At 43.5% G+C, this 21,639-nt stretch overlaps 1 protein-coding gene across 5 annotated transcripts in view; it reads left to right on the top strand.

Moving 5' to 3' along the window:
• The window catches only part of LOC121544690 (mitogen-activated protein kinase-binding protein 1), a gene marked incomplete at its 5' end in the record, with an annotated part of 54,327 nt that overhangs the window by 15,588 nt on the left and 17,100 nt on the right, over nucleotides 1-21,639 (top strand). For all 5 annotated transcript variants that reach the window (XM_045209106.1, XM_045209105.1, XM_041854757.2 and 2 more), the window contains 12 exon segments: nucleotides 128-288; nucleotides 1,357-1,546; nucleotides 3,891-4,031; nucleotides 4,250-4,434; nucleotides 5,317-5,408; nucleotides 9,394-9,519; nucleotides 9,713-9,783; nucleotides 11,811-11,932; nucleotides 18,908-18,983; nucleotides 19,100-19,211; nucleotides 19,468-19,654; nucleotides 20,333-20,487. In XM_045209106.1, the coding sequence (XP_045065041.1) occupies nucleotides 128-288; nucleotides 1,357-1,546; nucleotides 3,891-4,031; nucleotides 4,250-4,434; nucleotides 5,317-5,408; nucleotides 9,394-9,519; nucleotides 9,713-9,783; nucleotides 11,811-11,932; nucleotides 18,908-18,983; nucleotides 19,100-19,211; nucleotides 19,468-19,654; nucleotides 20,333-20,487 (1,618 nt within the window).

Genomic DNA, 21,639 nt, shown 5'->3' with positions numbered 1-21,639 from the left:
AAAGTCAAGGGGATCTGAATACTTTCCGAATGCACTGTAGTAGTGGAGGAAACCCTGACGTGTGTGTTATATGTAGCGTACAGTACGTATGTGTGTCCTCTCTAACCCCACCTCCTCTGCCCTGCAGACCAATCAGGCCACGTCTCTGTCTGTGACGGACGAGCTGATCTTCTGTGGCTGTGCTGACGGCACGGTTAGGGCCTTCAGCCCCGTCAACCTGCACTTCATCTGCACCCTGCCACGCCCACACTGCCTGGGCACAGACATCGCCACCGTGGTGGAGGCTAGGTGAGTGTCCCCAACCTTAACCTCCACACAATGCAGACGACGTGCAGAGGTTTTTATGTGTGCAAGAATTAATATTTTATAATCAATTGAACTTTTAGAGAACTGTTTTTTTTATCAACATTATGACTTTGAAATGTCGCCCTGGACGTGAATGAAGTATTTAAATGGTGTCTTTGTGACTGTGGGAAGTGGGAACAGTCTCTCTCTGTCCTGTTGGTTAGCCAGAGTGGTGTGGGTTGTGTGGTATCTAGATCTCATACAGCATCATACTCTACATACCTATACAAATACTAAACAAACCAACTACACAAAATACCCTTGAATGATTTCCTCTTTGTTACTGTTCTTCCAGGATGCATGTGGGCCCAGTTGGAGTTAAATGTCATATTGTTTTTGTATCCCTGTATCCCCCTCAAGCTCTGTTTAAATAGACGTTTTGTCGTTGATGCCTTCAGGAAGACAGATGGAGATTCCTATGAGAGTTTGTTCTCCTCATAAATATGGACTGAGTGAATGCTGAGTCTGGAATGCTGCTGGTTAATTTCCTTGTTCAACTGACTTCCTGACAATAGGCCCTAAATGTTATAACAGATTAGCTGAATAATCATGCATATAGCATGTTTGCGTGGGATGTGAAAAATCCCACCAGTGGAATAACTAACTGCATGTTTGCGTCACAAATGACACCCTTTTCCCTATTTGGTGCAATACTTTTGACCAGGGCCCATAGATGGCTGTGTAGGTCATGTCGAAGCTGCTATTAAGTGAAGCCATCAAGGTCAGCTCGCTACTGTTTATAGAAGTTTCTGTGGGAAACACCATAGACAGGCCAGACCTCACCCAGTAAGTACGTTATGTTCTGGCCAAAAACACAACCATTAAATCATTGGTAAAGGGATGCCAGCCCGGCTGATAGCTGGGCTTTTCTCATAACCATTGAATTGGGTTAGCTTGTACTGTAACTTTAAAGTATCTCTGGGTTCTGGAAAAGTGCTTTATAAATTAAATATATAGTTTTTTTATTACAGTATTCCAGTGTTATTACATCCTAACTCTCCCTCCCTCCAGTCACCTCTTCAGCCACAAGATGGACGCCCGGTGTCCTGACACGGTGGCTGTATCTTATGACCCTGCCAGCCGCTGGCTGTCCTGTGTCTACAATGACCACAGCCTGTACGTGTGGGACGTACGGGACCTGCGCAAAGTGGGCAAGGTCTACTCCGCCCTCTACCACTCGGCCTGCGTGTGGAGCGTCGAGGTAAGGTCAGGGAGGGAGGCCTGGAGGAACATGTTGCTCTTTACTCCCTGTATAGAGAGGGTTTTACATGTAGAAAATAAACAAGATACCTGTTGCACACTGTTGAATGGTGGTCTCATATACAGTGCATTCGGAAAGTATTCAGACCCCTTGACTTTTTCCACATTTTGTTACGTTACAGCCTTATTCTAAAATTGATTAAATTGTTTTTTTCCCTCATCAATCTACACACAATACCCCATAATGACAAAGCAAAAATAGGTTTTTATAAATGTTTGCACATTTATTAAAAATAAACAACGGAAATATAACATTTACATAAGTATTCAGACCCTTTTCTCAGTACTTTGTTGAAGCACCTTTGGCAGCGATTACAGCCTCAAGTCTTCTTGGGTATGACGCTACAAGCTTGGCACACCTGTATTTGGGGAGTTTCTCCCGTTCTTCTCGGCAGATCCTCTCAAGCTCTGTCAGGTTGGATGGGGAGTGCCTCTGCACAGCTATTTTCAGGTCTCTCCAGAGATGTTAGATTGGGTTCAAGTCCGGGCTCTGGCTGGCCACTAAAGGACATTCAGAGACTTGTCCTGAAGCCACTCCTGCGTTGTCTTGGCTGTGTGCTTAGGGTCGTTGTCCTGTTGGAATGTGAACCTTCGCCCCAGTCTGAGGTCCTCAGCGCTCTGGAGCAGGTTTTAATCAAGAATCTCTCTGTACTTTGCTCCGTTCATCTTTCCCTCGATCCTGACTAGTCTCCCAGTCCCTGCCGCTGAAAAACATCCCCACAGCATTATGCTGCCACCACCATGCTTCACCGTAGGGATGGTGCCAGGTTTCCTCCAGACGTGACACTTGACATTCAGGCCAAAGAGTTCAATCTTGGTTTCATCAGACCAGAGAATCTTGTTTCTCATGGTCTGAGAGTCTTTAGGTGCATTTTGGCAAACTCCAAGCGTGCTGTCACGTGCCTTTTACTGAGGAGTGGCTTCCGTCTGGCCACTCTACCGTAAAGGCCTGATTGGTGGAGTGCTGCAGAGATGGTTGTCTTTCTGGAAGTTTCTCCCATCTCCACATAGGAACTCTGGAGCACTGTCAGAGAGACCATCGGGTTCTTGGTCACCTCCCTGAACAAGGCCCTTCTCCCCGAAATGCTCAGTTTGGCCGGGCGGTCAGCTCTAGGAATAGTCTTGGTGGTTCCAAACTTCTTCCATTTCAGAATGATGGAGGCCACTGTGTTATTGGGGACCTTCAATGCTGCAGAAATGTTTTGGTACCCTTCCCCAGATCTGTGCCTCGACACAATCCTGTCTCAAAGCTCTACGGACAATTCCTTCGACCCCGTCGCTTGGTTTTTGCTCTGACATGCACTGTCAACTGTGTGACCTTATATAGAGAGGTGTGTGCCTTTCCAAATCATGTTCAATCAATTGAATTTACCACAGGTGGACTCCAATCAAGCTGTAGAAACATCTCAAGGATGATCAATGGAAACAGGATGCACCTGAGCTCAATTTCGAGTCTCATAGCAAAGGGTCTGAATACTTATTTAAATAATGTATATATTTATTTATTTTATGTAAATTTACAAAAACTTCTAAAAACCTGTTTTTGCTTTGTCATTATGGGGTGTTGTGTGTAGATTGATGAGGATTTCTATTTATTTAATCCATTTAAGAATAAGGCTGTAACGTAACAAAATGTGGAAAAAGTCAAGGGGTCAAAATACTTTCCGAATGCAATGTATATTGTTGCGTGCAGCGGAGCATTCAACCGTGTGTGGGTATGTTTTTATTTTCTATGATGCCTTTTTTCCACCCTGTAGCTGGAATCTATCTGGATGTGCATACACTAGTTTAGAACAAATGTTTCCATGTCCTCTGTACCTGTCAGGTGTACCCAAAATGTACGTAGATTAATATTTACATAATCTCTCCTAGTGTTAAGAGAATTTCTATCTCTAATTCAACCTAAGCTTGAATCATTACCAGAGGTTGTAAGGCTCTGGTTTTAATCATAAATTATTCAAGGTCCACAACCAGCAAGAATTATCTGTATTTTTATTCATGGAGAGCTCTGGCGCCAAAACCCATACACTCCTGTTTTATACCTCTTGACACACAAAGGCACTTTGCTCCGCCCACCTTTAGGAGGCTTTCTTAAACAGTTTCCACCTTTCTCCTTCACCCTGGAATGTTTAGTCCCGCCCCCCCCCCCCTCTGTTAGTGGGTTGATAATTGTAACACAGTTGTATTTGGGGTGAAATCCTTTAGTCATTATTCTTAAAATACAAATGAATCTAACACCTAGACGATAGGTCTACTAATGTTTCCTTTGCTCTGCACCTGTACAGGTGTATCCAGACAGGGTAAGGGATGGCAGGCAGCCCTGTCTGCCTCCAGGTTCCTTCCTCAGCTGTTCTTCAGACAATACTATCCGTCTCTGGAACACTGATGGACACAACACCACTCTCAGCCACAACGTCATCAGCAACGTACGTCTGTCTCACTCTCACACACCATATAACTAACTCCTGATCTCAATATGAATGACTGCTGATTGAGTTTTGATGCTAAGTAGTTCTACTCAAGAACCTTTGAATCCAGAGTGATGCTTTAAGAGGGGGAAACACACCCAATTTATAGAGGTTTATTAAGTGATGGTGAATGGCTTTCTCGGCTAATAATCCCCCCCCCCTCTCTCGCTCTCCAGGACCTCCAGAAGATAATCTACATGGACAACAACACCGCCGGCCTGCTGGACACAGAGTGCCTCAACTCGGGGAATGGAGAGAAGGCCGACCCCCAGACCTCGGAGACCAGGACGGGCATCAGGACCATGTGTGTCAGCCCAGACGGGCAGCACTTGGCATCGGGCGACCGCACCGGCACCTTGAGGTACTGTTGGAGAAAAAGAGCGGTTTGTTCGCACACCTGTAGTTCAAAGTCTATGGAAGAAACTATTGTAGAACTAGAAACTTTAGCACACTGGTGTTCTTGATTACTCCACAAACAATGTTTTTATTTTATTGTAACCTTTATTTAACTAGTCAGTTAAGAACAGATTCTTATTTACAATGATGGCCTACCCCGGCCAAACCCAGACAACGCTGGGCCAATTGTGCTCTTAGTCTCGGCCGGATTGTGATACAGCCTGGAATCGAACCAGGGTCTGTAGTGACGCCTCTAGAACTGAGATGCAGGGCCTTAGACCGCTGCGCCACTCGGGATCCCTTTAAACTAATCAATGTTTGTGTCAGTAGACCTTCATCAGGCTAAACCCTGAGGTACAGTACCACTGCTATGCCGTCCCAGAAGGAGCCTTGTTTTCTGTCTCTACCCCTCAGGCCTCAGCACTTCTATGTCCTAATGAAATTCCCTAACTAGACTCATGGGAGGGTGTGTTGGTGTGTGCGCGCGTGCATGTGTGTGTTTACAGCTGTGTGTTTGTTAAATTGGGTTTAGAGGAGGCTAGAGTCCATTCAGGCAGCAGCCTAGCTGACTATCTGTCCACATGACTGGATGGACAGCTGCACCATGTTGGCTAGGTTGCTGCTGACGTAGTTAACACCAAGGCTACTTTTTGTAAATTAACTTTGTCACACAAAACTGAAGGATGGCGGTCTACTCTGCATTCTACTGCGGCCCAGCGGTGTCTCTGTGTGTGGAGAGACTGAGCTGTAAGCCGCGTTAACAGTGTGCTCCTCGCAAAAAATGTGTGTTGTTATGGGAGCATAGCAGGACTAATCAAGTACTATTCTGTTCTGTTTGCTGTTGCAGGATCCACGAGCTGGAGAGCATGGGGGAGATTCTGAACGTTCAGGCCCACGACTCAGAGATCCTGTGTCTGGAATATTCCAAGCCTGAGACGGGTACGTTCAATTGTTACCATAATAACATATTCACCTTCTATGTAGTTAGTTAACTCATACTGAATACAGATATTTATTGTTAGCTTGCTATCCATGACAAGCCTGATACGTGTAAGGCAGATTTCCCCTCTTCTGGGAGGAAATGGAAGAGGCAACATGGTTATAAATACTACTGTAGGTATAAACCACCTTCAGCTGGTTGCCAGATGCTTCACCAACCTCCCATTGACTTGTGAAACAAACCACTTCAGAGCTCCATCACGTTATAAAGAGACTGGGGTTGGGTCCAAATGTACTGTATGTAAATTCTTCTTAGTCAAAGTATAAATGAGCAGCTTTATATAATTAACTTTACCGGTTCACACATTAAACCCAAAGGGTCTGATAAGAGATTTGTGAAATGGAATGTGGAAATTATTGAAGTTATCTTTGTAACTACTGCTATAGTCAACAATTTCAACACACACCCATGTTTCATCTCATTTTGTTGCAAAGAGTGTCTGTGTGTGCAGTGGGGCTATTAAGAGGCCATTATCAGACCTGGTGAAGTGCCGTCCAATTCAGAGAAAAGCAAGGCAGAGCATATTATGCTCCATGGCTTGGGCAGGCCTGAGGGTGGGTGTGTGTGTTGTGTGTTGTGTGTGTGTGTGTGTGTGTGTTGTGTGAGTGGGGGTAGCACACTGGCATTGGCCCAAGAACTGCTTGGCCCTCCTCCAGACCTCTATCATCTAGCCCCAGTAGCAGCACATCTGTCATAGTGGCTGCATCCCAAAAGGCCCTGGTCAAAAGAAGTGCACTATACAGTGGGGAAAAAAAGTATTTAGTCAGCCACCAATTGTGCAAGTTCTCCCACTTAAAAAGATGAGAGAGGCCTGTAATTTTCATCATAGGGACACGTCAACTATGACAGACAAAATTAGAAAAAAAAATCCAGAAAATCACATTGTAGGATTTTTAATGAATTTATTTGCAAATTATGGTGGAAAATAAGTATTTGGTCAATAACAAAAGTTTCTCAATACTTTGTTATATACCCTTTGTTGGCAATGACACAGGTCAAACGTTTTCTGTAAGTCTTCACAAGGTTTTCACACACTGTTGCTGGTATTTTGGCCCATTCCTCCATGCAGATCTCCTCTAGAGCAGTGATGTTTTGGGGCTGTCGCTGGGCAACACGGACTTTCAACTCCCTCCAAAGATTTTCTATGGGGTTGAGATCTGGAGACTGGCTAGGCCACTCCAGGACCTTGAAATGCTTCTTACGAAGCCACTCCTTCGTTGCCCGGGCGGTGTGTTTGGGATCATTGTCATGCTGAAAAACCCAGCCACGTTTCATCTTCAATGCCCTTGCTGATGGAAGGAGGTTTTCACTCAAAATCTCACGATACATGGCCCCATTCATTCTTTCCTTTACACGGATCAGTCGTCCTGGTCCCTTTGCAGAAAAACAGCCCCAAAGCATGATGTTTCCACCCCCATGCTTCACAGTAGGCATGGTGTTCTTTGGATGCAACTCAGCATTCTTTGTCCTCCAAACACGACGAGTTGAGTTTTTACCAAAAAGTTATATTTTGGTTTCATCTGACCATATGACATTCTCCCAATCCTCTTCTGGATCATCCAAATGCGCTATAGCAAACTTCAGACGGGCCTGGACATGTACTGTCTTAAGCAGGGGGACACGTCTGGCACTGCAGGATTTGAGTCCCTGGCGGCGTAGTGTGTTACTGATGGTAGGCTTTGTTACTTTGGTCCCAGCTCTCTGCAGGTCATTCACTAGGTCCCCCCGTGTGGTTCTGGGATTTTTGCTCACCGTTCTTGTGATCATTTTGACCCCACGGGGTGAGATCTTGCGTGGAGCCCCAGATCGAGGGAGATTATCAGTGGTCTTGTATGTCTTCCATTTCCTAATAATTGCTCCCACAGTTGATTTCTTCAAACCAAGCTGCTTACCTATTGCAGATTCAGTCTTCCCAGCCTGGTGCAGGTCTACAATTTTGTTTCTGGTGTCCTTTGACAGCTCTTTGGTCTTGGCCATTGTGGAGTTTGGAGTGTGACTGTTTGAGGTTGTGGACAGGTGTCTTTTATACTGATAACAAGTTCAAACAGGTGCCATTAATACAGGTAACGAGTGGAGGACAGAGGAGCCTCTTAAAGAAGAAGTTACAGGTCTGTGAGAGCCAGAAATCTTGCTTGTTTGTAGGTGACCAAATACTTATTTTCCACCATAATTTGCAAATAAATTCATTAAAAATCCTACAATGTGATTTTCTGGAAAACATTTTCTCAATTTGTCTGTCATAGTTGACGTGTACCTATGATGAAAATTACAGGCCTCTCTCATCTTTTTAAGTGGGAGAACTTGCACAATTGGTGGCTGACTAAATACTTTTTTTCCCCACTGTATAGGGAATAGGGTCTCATTTGGGATGCATCCAGTTGCTCCCATGTTAATATGAGTATTAATGATATTCCTCTAGGTCATCCATTTGGCAGTTGGCACCACACAGAGAAGCAGATAGAGAGAGCTCAGAATAAACCCAGTACACTCCCTCAGGCTGCCTGCACTGCACAGTGCCCCCACACATTGACTCGGTACCGGTACCCCCTGTATGTAGCCTCGTTATTGCTATTTTATTGTTTAACTTTTTTTAAACTTTAGTTTATTTAGTAAATATTTTCTTAACTCTTATATTTCTTAAAACTGCATTGTTGGTTAAGGGCTTGAAAGTAAGCATTTCACGGTAAGGTCTACACCTGTTGTATTCGGCGCATGTGACAAATACAATAGTATTTTATTTGATAGTAACACCTCAGAGGGTGATAATAGTCCGATCACAGCCATTGCCCTGCTGGGCCTGTATTCTCAACGCATCTCAGAGTAGACTGCTGATCTGGGATCAGTTTAGCCTTTTAAATCATAATGGATAAGAGGGGGAAACTGATATTGCTATGCAATTCATCCTCTAGGTTTACCATATCACCTTCACCTTCTAGCTGGGATCAAGGTTAACAAAGTCACAAAGCTAACAGATCCAGGATCCACATTCAATCTCAGCAAGGAGAGGATTTAAGCAAAATAGATAGTACTTTTCATTTACTGAAATTATTCAGGTTGGAAATTCAATCAAGTCCACTCTGGGGAAGTGCTTAACATCAATTTTTGATTGGTTTCGATATCCATGTGAAGTGTCAGTCAGTTCATTGGTTATTAGGTTAATATAATGTAATTGGAGTCATAATCGCATTTGTTCACCATGTGCGGTCAGTCACTCCACATAATCACAGTGAGTTGTTGCAATTCAAACGCAGTGGATATCCTTGCATGTGCAAATAGCTGTCGTCATCAGTTTAATCTGGATCATGTATAGTTTCCCCCTAAAATTTAGAAAATTGGACACGTAAACAGATATTTTTCTGTCTGTTACAGTGGCGCCTAGTTATGTGGCCCACTCATGCTTGGCCTATCGTAGCACTGGTCTCATCTCTCGGTAAACCTCTAAGGAAATACGTTTTGCACTACTGTTTCCTCTCATTAAGAGTAGCTTTAATGTTACTGTTAACAGGGACACAGGTAGTAGCAACTAGCAGGTTAAAAAGGTTTCAGTGAGTCCACATATGGCCTAATGTGTCAGGTAGCAGTCTGTAGAGCACATGTTGACCAGAGCACCACCCTGCTCAACAAGATGCTTTATGGCTGTTAAAAACACAAAGGACCTCTAATAAAAAATATTTACCACCACCGAAATGGAGAACAGGAGTTGGCTGTTGGTAAGTGGCTGGTATTCTGGTGTGTAATTGAGTGTAATGGAGTGTAATGTAATGTAATGTAATGTAGGCCTATACGTGGTGTGAAGGTTTTGTCTTGCAATGACTGTGATACGTGGTTGTTTTTACCTATTTGAATGCACTGACTATAAGTCCCTCTGGTTAAGAGTGTCTGGTAATGAATAAAATATAAATGTGTGTGTGTTGTGTGTGACAGGGCTGAAGCTGCTAGCCACAGCGAGTCGGGACCGGCTGATCCACGTGCTGGATGCAGAGCGGGAGTACAGCCTGCTGCAGACGCTGGATGAACACTCCTCTTCCATCACTGCAGTACGATTCGCTGGTGAGACTTGCAGATGACCTTTGACCCTTTACCTCAAACTCTCAAGTCTCACTCCTTTGACAGTTATATTAGTTATGGAAGTTAGACCTCTGGCATCCAAAGATATCATGGAAGTTTCAATTGTGGCACTAGCTTGCAGTTTAAAGTTAACATGGTTATTATTGCCATGGTAACATTGCTCCTTCTCTTTTAGCCAATGAAGGCAAGGTGAGGATGATCAGCTGTGGCGCTGACAAGAGCATCTACTTCCGCACAGCGCAGAAGGTAAAACACACACACACAATGGCGCTGCTCTAGAACAGCTGCTGCTGGAGGCGTAACTAGGTTAGGGGGACTAATGATTTTGTGGCACGGCTTGGCAATATTTCATCATGATCTTTCAACATATTTTGGCCATGGACCCACATTCTTAATCGTGGCTCAGCCAACCCCTCTTTAATTTGACTATCCTTGTTGCTTACAGCTAATTCATTAAACTCCAAGTGGCCTATTTAATAATGAAACTTTTCCTCTAAGGCTTTCTGTGTCACACTGGCTGTTGTATGCCCCAAGTCCCTGGGTCCCACTGCTTTTTCCAAAAACCTGCTCTCTTAATCTTCCCCTCCTGTTTTCAGAGCCCCGTGCTTATGAGGGTCACAGTGACATTTTTACAAGGCTGTTCAACACACGAAGTCAAATTCCTGACCCAAGGAACTCAGAGGGCCCCATGACTAGGCTACTATAACTCCCACCCGGCTTGGCAGAAACTAACAGGCAGGGCAATTAGAACCAAAGAGCTCCAATTAGAACCATTTCCCAAGGCAAGCTACAGTTTAGAGATTGTTCATTGACATCACAAACAAACAAGTTTGGTTTGTTTATCCGCAGTAATGCTACGTCTCTTTTGGAATCCAGTCAGGATTGAAGGAAAAGCTTGATGATGTTGCCGTCTGTGGTACATAGTGTTCTTAGTTCTTTTTAGTTCTCTTTGGCAGGCGTTGTGTTGTGTTATTTGGAGGGAATACTAAAGCAGGCCCTCCCTACTGCATATTGTTCTTAGCAGCTGTTATGTGAATTATTTAACAAACTATTTCAGTTTCTCTGTGCGTCTCCCAAAAGGTTGTAAGTCTTTTGGGATTTAAGTAACGGCCAGAGTCCCGGTCTGCATAGTCAGAGATATTTATTCATTGAGAATTCTGCCATCACAATTTCAGAGTCCATCTTTTATACTCATACGTCATACAAAAAGAAATCCCTCCCCTCTGTAGGCGGGCTGTAGTTTTCCACTCTAAAACTGCTCTACTGACCTTCAGTTCACACACACACACACATGCATACACACATACATACACACACACACACACATATCCTACTCCCTGCATTACTCAGTTATTGCCGTTCTCACAATATTCTGCACCATGTTTTCATAACAGTTTCTCCCCTCCCTAAATTTGGAGGCCTCTTTATCTTAGTTTCTCAGTTGTCTTTGTTGGCTGGCCTAACTCTTACTCACATTGCTAAATAGTGGCTCAATGCCATAGCCTTTACTGGTCCTACACTCACACATTTCTAACACATTATACACAGTTTCAGGGTGTAATAATTAGTCATTAATAATTAATCTATCAGCAGCGCTGGCAGCTTTGGGTGTCAAGAATCAGATAATGATCTAATGGAATACATAGAGGAAGAACACACAAAGTGAGACTGATGATATCAGGTGACCAAAGCCATTTTAGTGAACAGAAGCAAATCAACTTCAGATTAAAATGGACTCAGAATTGGAGGAGTCTTTTGAGGTGATAGCCTAATCCTGAAGTAGTCAGACTCATTTCAGGTCAACTCGTGGAATGTAACCTAACCCGTGTATGAAGAAACAAATGGAGAAAATTCTAATTCGTCCACATTGAGATCAGAGTGCAATTCTAACCCTCGGGATGTGAATTTTACAATCTAATTAACAAGTAGATGGAAAGTATCCTCATTCTCTACCATTTAATCCATGGACCGCTTTAGAAGTCACGGGACACTGCTATAAAAGCCACAAAAACCCTACAAGGATAAATGTTCTGGTTTATTAGAATATGCCTGCGTCCCAAATGGAACCCTTTTCCCTATATTTACTACTATTGACCAGGGCCCATAGGGACGCATACTATGACTCATTGTAACAATATGTCTGCCAAAACACCTTAAATAGGACAGCTCTCATTTCTCACTGGAGCATTTACAGTAGTGTTGTTAATGGGACTAGCATGGCAGTGAGTGGTGACCTGTTTTAACCTCTGGTTGTTTTACCCTGTCGTTTACAGTCAGATGAAGGAACCGTGTTTACTCGCACCCACCACATCGTACGCAAGACAACGCTGTATGACATGGATATCGACCCCACCAGGAAGTACGCTGCTATTGGTTGTCAGGACCGCAGCATCAGGTGGGGGCCTGGTCTACCTGTCCTTGTTTGTCTCAATTATTGTTTTTGTGTATGTATATGTCGGTCAATGTGTGTGTGACGACAGTGTTAGTCTGTGTGTGTGTGCGTGTGTGCGTGCGTACAGTACGCGAGTGTGAGTATGTACCAGTGGAGGCTGCTGAGGGGAGTACAGCTCATAATAATGGCTGGAATGGAGTCAATGGAATGGTATCAACCACACGTCTTTGATGTGTTTGATACCATTCCATTGGCTCCATTCCAGACGTTATTATGAGCCGTCCTCCCCTCAGCAGCCTCCACTGGTATGTGTGTGCGAGTACATGCGTGCGAGTACGTGAGTGCGCAAGCACGTGTGTGTATTTGTGTTTGACCTCTCCGTAATCTGTCAGACTGTGCAGTCATCCCTCCCTAGCAGGTGGATTAGTCCTAACTCAGGTGTTGTAAACACAGGAAGGATGAGATCAGGGGCCCAGCCCCTGGCTGGTGAAGCCTGTCTGTAGCTACGGTCATGCTGCTGTCCATGTGCCTGTCCTGACCTGAGCCTCCATCTGCCTGCCTGCCTGCTCAAGTGTTTACATCTCTCACTCACATTTTCCACCCTTTATCAACGACAATAACAAACACGCTTTGAAAGCAAATATGGCTTAGCGTTGGCTTAAGCTGCTGATATTGCAAATGCAGACTTGGAAGAAATGAGCCTCTCTGTTTCACCACTTGTCTCCAGCAGGTCTTGTGCCAACTTGTTTGAATGGCCAGTCCCTTTTATAGCCTAAATACCCCATGAATCTGATATTAAATTGTTATGGTTGAAAGTTCTACCATAACGGAGAAATTTCAAACAACCAAGTTATGTTAACAACCACCCTCAAGTTATAGCGTACTGCTTTATTAATCTAGGGTTCCCAAACTTTTTCAGTCGGGGGACCCCTTTTTCAGTCGGGGGGCCCCTTTTTCACTCGGGGGGCCCCTCTTCCACCACGTCTGTTTCTCTGGGCACAAGCACTGTTCATGACACAAACTGTTCACATCCCTCTTGTTGATGGAGAGGATTTTGCAAGTTTAAAGCTTATTTCATGCAGTTCTACACATTTTGTCACGGGGTGCAAATAAAATGTTGCAGTTTTAATGCTAAGTTTCTTGCAATTCTATACATTTTGCCATGTCTAATGTGTATTCATGTGATATTTGAGTGACTAAAAAATTACAATTATCTATGGGCTAAAAAAACTAAATAAAAAAACATTAGCTGACATGGGCTAGTTGATCTGGACATTTCTGACAAGTTATAAATAGTTCTCTAAGGTATGCAATGACTAACATGACAAGAGGAACTGATGATGCACTACCCAATTTCGAAATTGCACCTTGTGCATTCTACGTTTAAAGCCGGACTGAGTTCCTTAAGATTATTTTTTTATATACAGTGGAGAAAAAAAGTATTTAGCCAGCCACCAATTGTGCAAGTTCTCCCACTTAAAAAGATGAGAGAGGCCTGTAATTGTCATCATAGGTACACGTCAACTATGACAGACAAAATGAAAATCACATTGTAGGATTTTTAATGAATTTATTTGCAAATGATGGTGGAAAATAAGTATTTGGTCAATAACAAAAGTTTCTCAATACTTTGTTATATACCCTTTGTTGGCAATGACACAGGTCAAACGTTTTCTGTAAGTCTTCACAAGGTTTTCACACACTGTTGCTGGTATTTTGGCCCATTCCTCCATGCAGATCTCCTCTAGAGCAGTGATGTTTTGGGGCTGTCGCTGGGCAACACAGACTTTCAACTCCCTCCAAAGATTTTCTATGGGGTTGAGATCCACTCCAGGACCTTGAAATGCTTCTTACGAAGCCACTCCTTCGTTGCCCGGGCGGTGTGTTTGGGATCATTGTCATGCTGAAAGACCCAGCCACGTTTCATCTTCAATGCCCTTGCTGATGGAAGGAGGTTTTCACTCAAAATCTCATTCACTAGGTCCCCCCGTGTGGTTCTGGTATTTTTGCTCACCGTTCTTGTGATCATTTTGACTCCACGGGGTGAGATCTTGCGTGGAGCCCCAGATCGAGGGAGATTATCAGTGGTCTTGTATGTCTTCCATTTCCTAATAATTGCTCTCACAGTTGATTTCTTCAAACCAAGCTGCTTACCTATTGCAGATTCAGTCTTCCCAGCCTGGTGCAGGTCTACAATTTTGTTTCTGGTGTCCTTTGACAGCTCTTTGGTCTTGGCCATAGTGGAGTTTGGAGTGTGACTGTTTGAGGTTGTGGACAGGTGTCTTTTATACTGATAACAAGTTCAAACAGGTGCCATTAATACAGGTAACGAGTGGAGGACAGAGGAGCCTCTTAAAGAAGAAGTTACAGGTCTGTGAGAGCCAGAAATCTTGCTTGTTTGTAGGTGACCAAATACTTATTTTCCACCATAATTTGCAAATAAATTCATTAAAAATCCTACAATGTGATTTTCTGGATTATTTTTTCTCAATTTGTCTGTCATAGTTGACGTGTACCTATGATGAAAATTACAGGCCTCTCTCATCTTTTTAAGTGGGAGAACTTGCACAATTGGTGGCTGACTAAATACTTTTTCCCCCACTGTATATACAGTACCAGTCAAAAGTTTGGACACACCTACTCATTCAAGGTTTTTCTTTATTTGTACTATTTTCTACATCGTAGAATAATAGTGAAGACATCAAAACTATGAAATAACACATATGGAATCATGTAGTAACCAAAAAAGTGTTAAACAAATCAAAATATATTTGAGATTCTTCAAAGTAGCCACCCTTTGCCTTGATGACAGCATTGCACACTCTTGGCATTCTCTCAACCAGCTTCACCTGGAATGCTTTTCCAACAGTCTTGAAGGAGTTCCCACATATACTGAGCACTTGTTGGCTGCTTTTCCTTCACTCTGCGGTCCAACTCATCCCAAACCATCTCAATTGGGTTGAGGTCAGGTGATGCAGCACTCCATCACTCTCCTTCTTGGTCAAATAGCCCTTACACAGCCTGGAGGTGTGTTGGGTCATTGTCCTGTTGAAAAACAACAGCCCAAACAAGATGGGATGGCATATCGCTGCAGAATGCTGTGGTAGCCATGCTGGTTAAGTGTGCCTTGAATTCTAAATAAATCACAGACAGTGTCACCAGCAAAGCAACCCCCACACCATAACACCTCCTCCTCCATGCTTTACGGTGTGAACCACACACGCGGAGATCATCCGTTCACCCATTCCGCGTCTCACAAAGACACGGCAGTTGGAACCAAAAATCTCCAATTTGGACACCAGACCAAAGGACAAATTTCCACCGGTCTAATGTCCATTGCTCATGTTTCTTGGCCCAAGCAGGTGTCTTCTTCTTATTGGTGTCCTTTAGTAGTGGTTTCTTTGCAGCAATTCAACCATGAAGGCCTGATTCACACAGTCCCCTCTGAACAGTTGATGTTGAGATGTGTCTGTGACTTGAACTCTGTGAAGCATTTATTTGGGCTGCAATTTCTGAGGCTGGTAACTCTAATGAACTTATCCCCTGCAGCAGAGGTAACTCTGGGTCTTCCATTCCTGTGGCTGTCCTCATGAGACCCAGTTTCATCATAGTGCTTGATGGTTTTTGCAATTGCACTTGAAGAAACTTTCAAAGTTCTTGACATTTTCCGTATTGACTGACCTTCATGTCTTAAAGTAATGATGGACTGTCGTTTCGCTTTGCTTATTTGTGCTGTTCTTGCCATAATATGGACTTGGTCTTTTACCAAATAGTGCTATCTTCTGTATACCCCCCTACCTTGTCACAACACAACTGATTGCCTCAAACGCATTAAGAAGGAAAGAAATTCCAGAAATTAACTTTTAAGAAGGGTATTTGAAGAATCTCAAATATAAAATATATTTTGATTTGTTTAATACGTTTTTGGTTACAACATGATTCCATATGTGTTATTTCATAGTTTTGATGTCTTCACTGTTTTTATTTTTATTTATTTTATTTCACCTTTATTTAACCAGGTAAGCCAGTTGAGAACAAGTTCTCATTTACAACTGCGACCTGGCCAAGATAAAGCAAAGCAGTGCGATAAAAACAACAACACAGAGTTACATATGGGGTAAAACAAAACAAAGTCAAAAATACAACAGAAATAAGTATATATACAGTGTGTGCAAATGTAGCAAGTTATGGAGGTAAGGCAATAAATAGGCTATAGTGCAAAATAATTACAATTAGTATTAACACTGGAATGATAGATGTGCAAGAGATGATGTGCAAATAGAGATACTGGGGTACAAATGAGCAAAATAAATAACAATATAGGGATGAGGTAGTTGGGCGGGCTAATTTCAGATGGGCTGTGTACAGGTGCAGTGATCGGTAAGGTGCTCTGACAACTGATGCTTAAAGTTAGTGAGGGAGATAAGTGTCTCCAGCTTCAGAGATTTTTGCAATTTTTTCCAGTCATTGGCAGCAGAGAACTGGAAGGAATGGCGGCCAAAGGAGGTGTTGGCTTTGGGGATGACCAGTGAGATATACCTGCTGGAGCGCATACTACGGGTGGGTGTTGCTATGGTGACCAATGAGCTAAGATAAGGCTGGGATTTGCCTAGCAGTGATTTATAGATGGCCTGGAGCCAGTGGGTTTGGCGACGAATATGTAGTGAGGACCAGCCAACAAGAGCGTACAGGTCACAGTGGTGGGTAGTATATGGGGCTTTGGAGACAAAACGGATGGCACTGTGATAGACTACATCCAATTTGCTGAGTAGGGTGTTGGAGGCTATTTTGTAAATGACATCGCCGAAGTCAAGGATCGGTAGGATAGTCAGTTTTACGAGGGCATGTTTGGCAGCATGAGTGAAGGAGGCTTTGTTGCGAAATAGGAAACCGATTCTAGATTTAACTTTGGATTGGAGATTCTTAATGTGAGTCTGGAAGGAGAGTTTACAGTCTAACCAGACACCTAGGTATTTGTAGTTGTCCACATACTCTAGGTCAGACCCGTCGAGAGTAGTGATTCTAGTCGGGTGGGCGGGTGCAAGCAGCGTTCGGTTGAAGAGCATGCATTTAGTTTTACTAGTGTTTAAGAGCAGTTGGAGGCTACTGAAGGAGTGTTGTATGGCATTGAAGCTCGTTTGGAGGTTTGTTAACACAGTGTCCAATGAAGGGCCAGATGTATACAAAATGGTGTCGTCTGCGTAGAGGTGGATCTGAGAGTCACCAGCAGCAAGAGCGACGTCATTGATATACACAGAGAAAAGAGTCGGTCCAAGAATTGAACCCTGTGGCACCCCCATAGAGACTGCCATAGGTCCAGACAACAGGCCCTCCGATTTGACACATTGAACTCTATCAGATAAGTAGTTGGTGAACCAGGCGAGGCAGTCATTTGAGAAACCAAGGCTATTTAGTCTGCCGATAAGAATGCGGTGGTTGACAGAGTCGAAAGCCTTGGCCAGGTCAATGAAAACGGCTGCACAGTACTGTCTATTATCGATTGCGGTTATAATATCGTTTAGGACCTTGAGCGTGGCTGAAGTGCACCCATGACCAGCTCGGAAACCGGATTGCATAGCGGAGAAGGTACGGTGGGATTCGAAATGGTCGGTGATCTGTTTGTTAACTTGGCTTTCAAAAACGTTTGAAAGGCAGGGCAGGATGGATATGGGTCTGTAACAGTTTGGATCTAGAGTGTCACCCCCTTTGAAGAGGGGGATGACCGCGGCAGCTTTCTGTTAACCCTTGAATGAGTACCTGTGTCCAAACTTTTGACTGGCAGTGTGTGTGTATATATATATATATATATATATATATATATATATATATATATATGGGCGTGCCCCCTCCCCCATATAAGATGAATGTGGCAGCGTAGTACGACTGTCCAAATAGGCCTTTCCCTCCGCTCGAGATAATTAAAATAAACTGTAAACACACCTCATGCTCCTCTTCTGTTTCAGCACAGTGATTAAACATTACTATGGAAACTAGGCTGTTTAAACTGCATTTGAATGATAAATGTCCTCCAGGCCTTTTTGTGTATTTATTTCTGGTAGAGTTAGAGGGCTTAGCTTTTGTTTAACAGGCTCTGATTTGTTCCTTATGCAACTAAGCGGCGGTGCTTAAGAGTGTGAATCAATGGTTGACTGGCTGCCCTCACACACTGCCAGCTCCCCACAAGGTTGGCTGGGCCCTGGCTGGGCCTTGTGGGTGGTTGCCTGCCAGCTAGCTGGTGGATGCTGGTCTCTCCTTCTGGCACTCAGTGGAAATGCACCAGTTAGGCTGTTAGCGTGACCCCATGTGGTCAGATGGGGATAGACATGCATACCAGCTGAGCAGAGGGGTAGGCTACAAAGTAGGATCAATGAGTTAGCCAGCTAACTTTGATAAACAACCAGGAATAACTATTGATTTTCTGGTTCATTAAGAAAGCTAAACTTTGATATGTGTTTTTGGTTGTTGAGTCAATTAGACCATGCCCATTTCAAACTTATCTTTCTAAAAAATAGAAAGTCATTTCAGAATATTTAGGCAAGTTAGCTGGCTAACTCATTGATTCTGCTTTGTAGTATACCCCACAGCTGTGCTGTTCGCACACTATGTGGCACAGAGTTGGTTGATTCATGAACAGAACACAGTCAAGTGTTTCCTTGAACTTTCAAGGTCAGATGACACAGTCCCTTTATCTGAACGTTTATCGGTCTAAAACTTAACTGCTGAGGCAGGACGTAAATAGACAGACGTGTCTGACTTTGGTTCATTGACTTATCGGCTTCCATCGTCCTCGTGTAGAGACGTGCTGACATTAGATAAAACGGTCACCTGATAAAGCCACGGGCGCTTAGAAAGCAGAACTGTTTTTGTGATTTACTCCTGGAGTATTGAGCTGCTGGTGTGTTTTCATGTTGTGATCTAAACAAGACCTCTGTGTGTGGAGGCCGGTTCTTAGTTTAACACTTCTTTCCCCTCCAACAGAATCTTCAACATCAGTAATGGCAAACAGAAGAAACTGTACAAGGGTTCCCAAGGAGAGGATGGGACTGTCATCAAGGTGGGTTAGGCTTGCATGTTTTCATGTAATGTAGTGTTGCTGTGAAGACTCATTTGACAACACCGTAGCTGGTTTATAATAATGGGCCCACAATGGTTGTCTTCTTCGCTCCTCAGGTTCAGACAGACCCCTCAGGGCTGTATGTGGCCACCAGCTGCTCAGACAAGAACATCAGCATCTTTGACTTCTACTCTGGGGAGTGTGTGGCCACCATGTTTGGACACTCTGGTAAAAAAAATACCCCATTTAGTTAGAAGAAAAGAAATACAGCAAAATGTCTGACTGACAATCTGCAGCCAGCAGTGTATTCAGAAACAGAAGGAGAAACCAGCTGGAACTCCTCTTCTTCATCATTAGGTCCATCTTTGCATTTAATGACCTCTCATACTGTGAATTCCACAGATCAATTCTTTGTAAAAAAAAATATATATATATATGTCCATAATTGAGAGGCCAGATATTTTCCTCTTTTTCTTTTTCACAGAGGTTGTGACTGGAATGAAGTTTACCAATGACTGCAAGCACATGATAACTGTGTCCGGTGACAGCTGTATCTTTGTGTGGCGTCTGGCCCCGGAGCTGACCATCAGCATGAGACAGCGTCTCTCGGACCTCAAACAGAACGGCAAGCCAGTTCAGAGGACCCCACCTCACAAACCTTGCAATCTCAGGTAGCTACAGTATTTAAACACACTAAAGTACCTTGACTCTTATGACTTATTCCTGTTGTTGGTTGTTCTCTTGTTTCTGTTAGCTCCTCGTGGAGCAAAGGGCCTCCTTGGAGTATGTAGTTAATATGTTTGTGCTAGCTAATACCCTTAGAAAGCAAACATAACGTTTACGTAAGTTAGTGGAGACACATATATTCTGAATGCCAATTGAATAATATTTTTGATTGATGGAGTGAAAGACAAGTGTTAACCCTGTATTGTTTACATTTTAGTCATTTAGCATACTTACAGGAGGAACTAGGGTTAAGTGCCTTGCTCGTGGGCACATCAATAGATTTTCACCTAGTCAGCTCTGGGATTCGAACCAGCAACCTTACGGTTACTGGCCCAACGCTCTTAACCGCTAGGCTACCTGCCGCCCCCCTGTTTGTCTACAGGCTTGTTGCTATGACCGTTGTTAGTTATTATGAGAGTTGTACAATGGCAACTGGAAATGCACTCTGCTTCCCAAATGGCACCCTATTCCCCTTTATAGTGCACTACTTTTGACTAGGACCCATAGGGAATAGGGAATACGGATATATAGGGAATACAGTGCCATTTAGGACGCATACATGTTCCGTTTGACGATTGTCACCTAAAAGTGTGAGTGTTCTATTCTCTGTCTGTCCTGTGCAGCACCAGGAGAGAGGTACACAGCACCCCTCCCATTGTCACCATGTCCTCCGACAGTGACAAAGACTTGGAGGAGGAGGAGGGGATAGAAGAGGAGGATGAGGAAGAGAGGATCTCTCCTTACATGGTGTCAGGCTGCAGTGCAGGGGAAGAGACAGGTTGGTATCTCACTAACATATGCACACAAACAAACAATATATAGTGGGGAGAACAAGTATTTGATACACTGCCGATTTTGCAGGTTTTCCTACTTACAAAGCATGTAGAGGTCTGTAATTTTTATCATAGGTACACTTCAACTGTGAGAGACGGAATCTAAAACAAAAATCCAGAAAATCACATTGTATGATTTTTAAGTAATTAATTTGCATTTTATTGCATGACATAAGTATTTGATCACCTACAAACCAGTAAGAATTCCGGCTCTCACAGACCTGTTAGTTTTATTTTAAGAAGCCCTCCTGTTCTCCACTCATTACCTGTATTAACTGCACCTGTTTGAACTCGTTACCTGTATAAAATACACCTGTCCACACACTCAATCAAACAGACTCCAACCTCTCCACAATGGCCAAGACCAGAGAGCTGTGTAAGGACATCAGGGATAAAATTGTAGACCTGCACAAGGCTGGGATGGGCTACAGGACAATAGGCAAGCAGCTTGGTGAGAAGGCAACAACTGTTGGCACAATTATTAGAAAATGGAAGAAGTTCAAGATGACGGTCAATCAAATCAAATCAAATCAAATCAAATTTTATTGGTCACATGCGCCGAATACAACAGGTGCAGACATTACAGTGAAATGCTTACTTACAGCCCTTAACCAACAGTGCATTTATTTTAAACAAAAAAGTAAGAATAAAACAACAACAAAAAAGTGTTGAGAAAAAAAGAGCAGAAGTAAAAATAAAGTGACAGTAGGGAGGCTATATATACAATAGAATAAAGTGACAGTAGGGAGGCTATATATACAGGGGGTACCGTTGCATAGTCAATGTGCGGGGGCACCCAGGCTAGTTGAGGTAGTTGAGGTAATATGTACATGTGGGTAGAGTTAAAGTGACTATGCATAAATACTTAACAGAGTAGCAGCAGCGTAAAAGTATGGGGTGGGGGGCAGTGCAAATAGTCCGGGTAGCCATGATTAGCTGTTCCAGGAGTCTTATGGCTTGGGGGTAGAAGCTGTTGAGAAGTCTTTTGGACCTAGACTTGGCACTCCGGTACCGCTTGCCGTGCGGTAGCAGAGAGAACAGTCTATGACTAGGGTGACTGGAGTCTTTGACAATTTTGAGGGCCTTCCTCTGACACC

This window comes from Coregonus clupeaformis, chromosome 29, assembly GCF_020615455.1.
Source record: "Coregonus clupeaformis isolate EN_2021a chromosome 29, ASM2061545v1, whole genome shotgun sequence".
Taxonomy (NCBI): Eukaryota; Metazoa; Chordata; class Actinopteri; order Salmoniformes; family Salmonidae; genus Coregonus; species Coregonus clupeaformis.
Note: the sequence above shows the minus strand (reverse complement) of the source record. Positions and strands in the feature narration are given on the sequence as shown.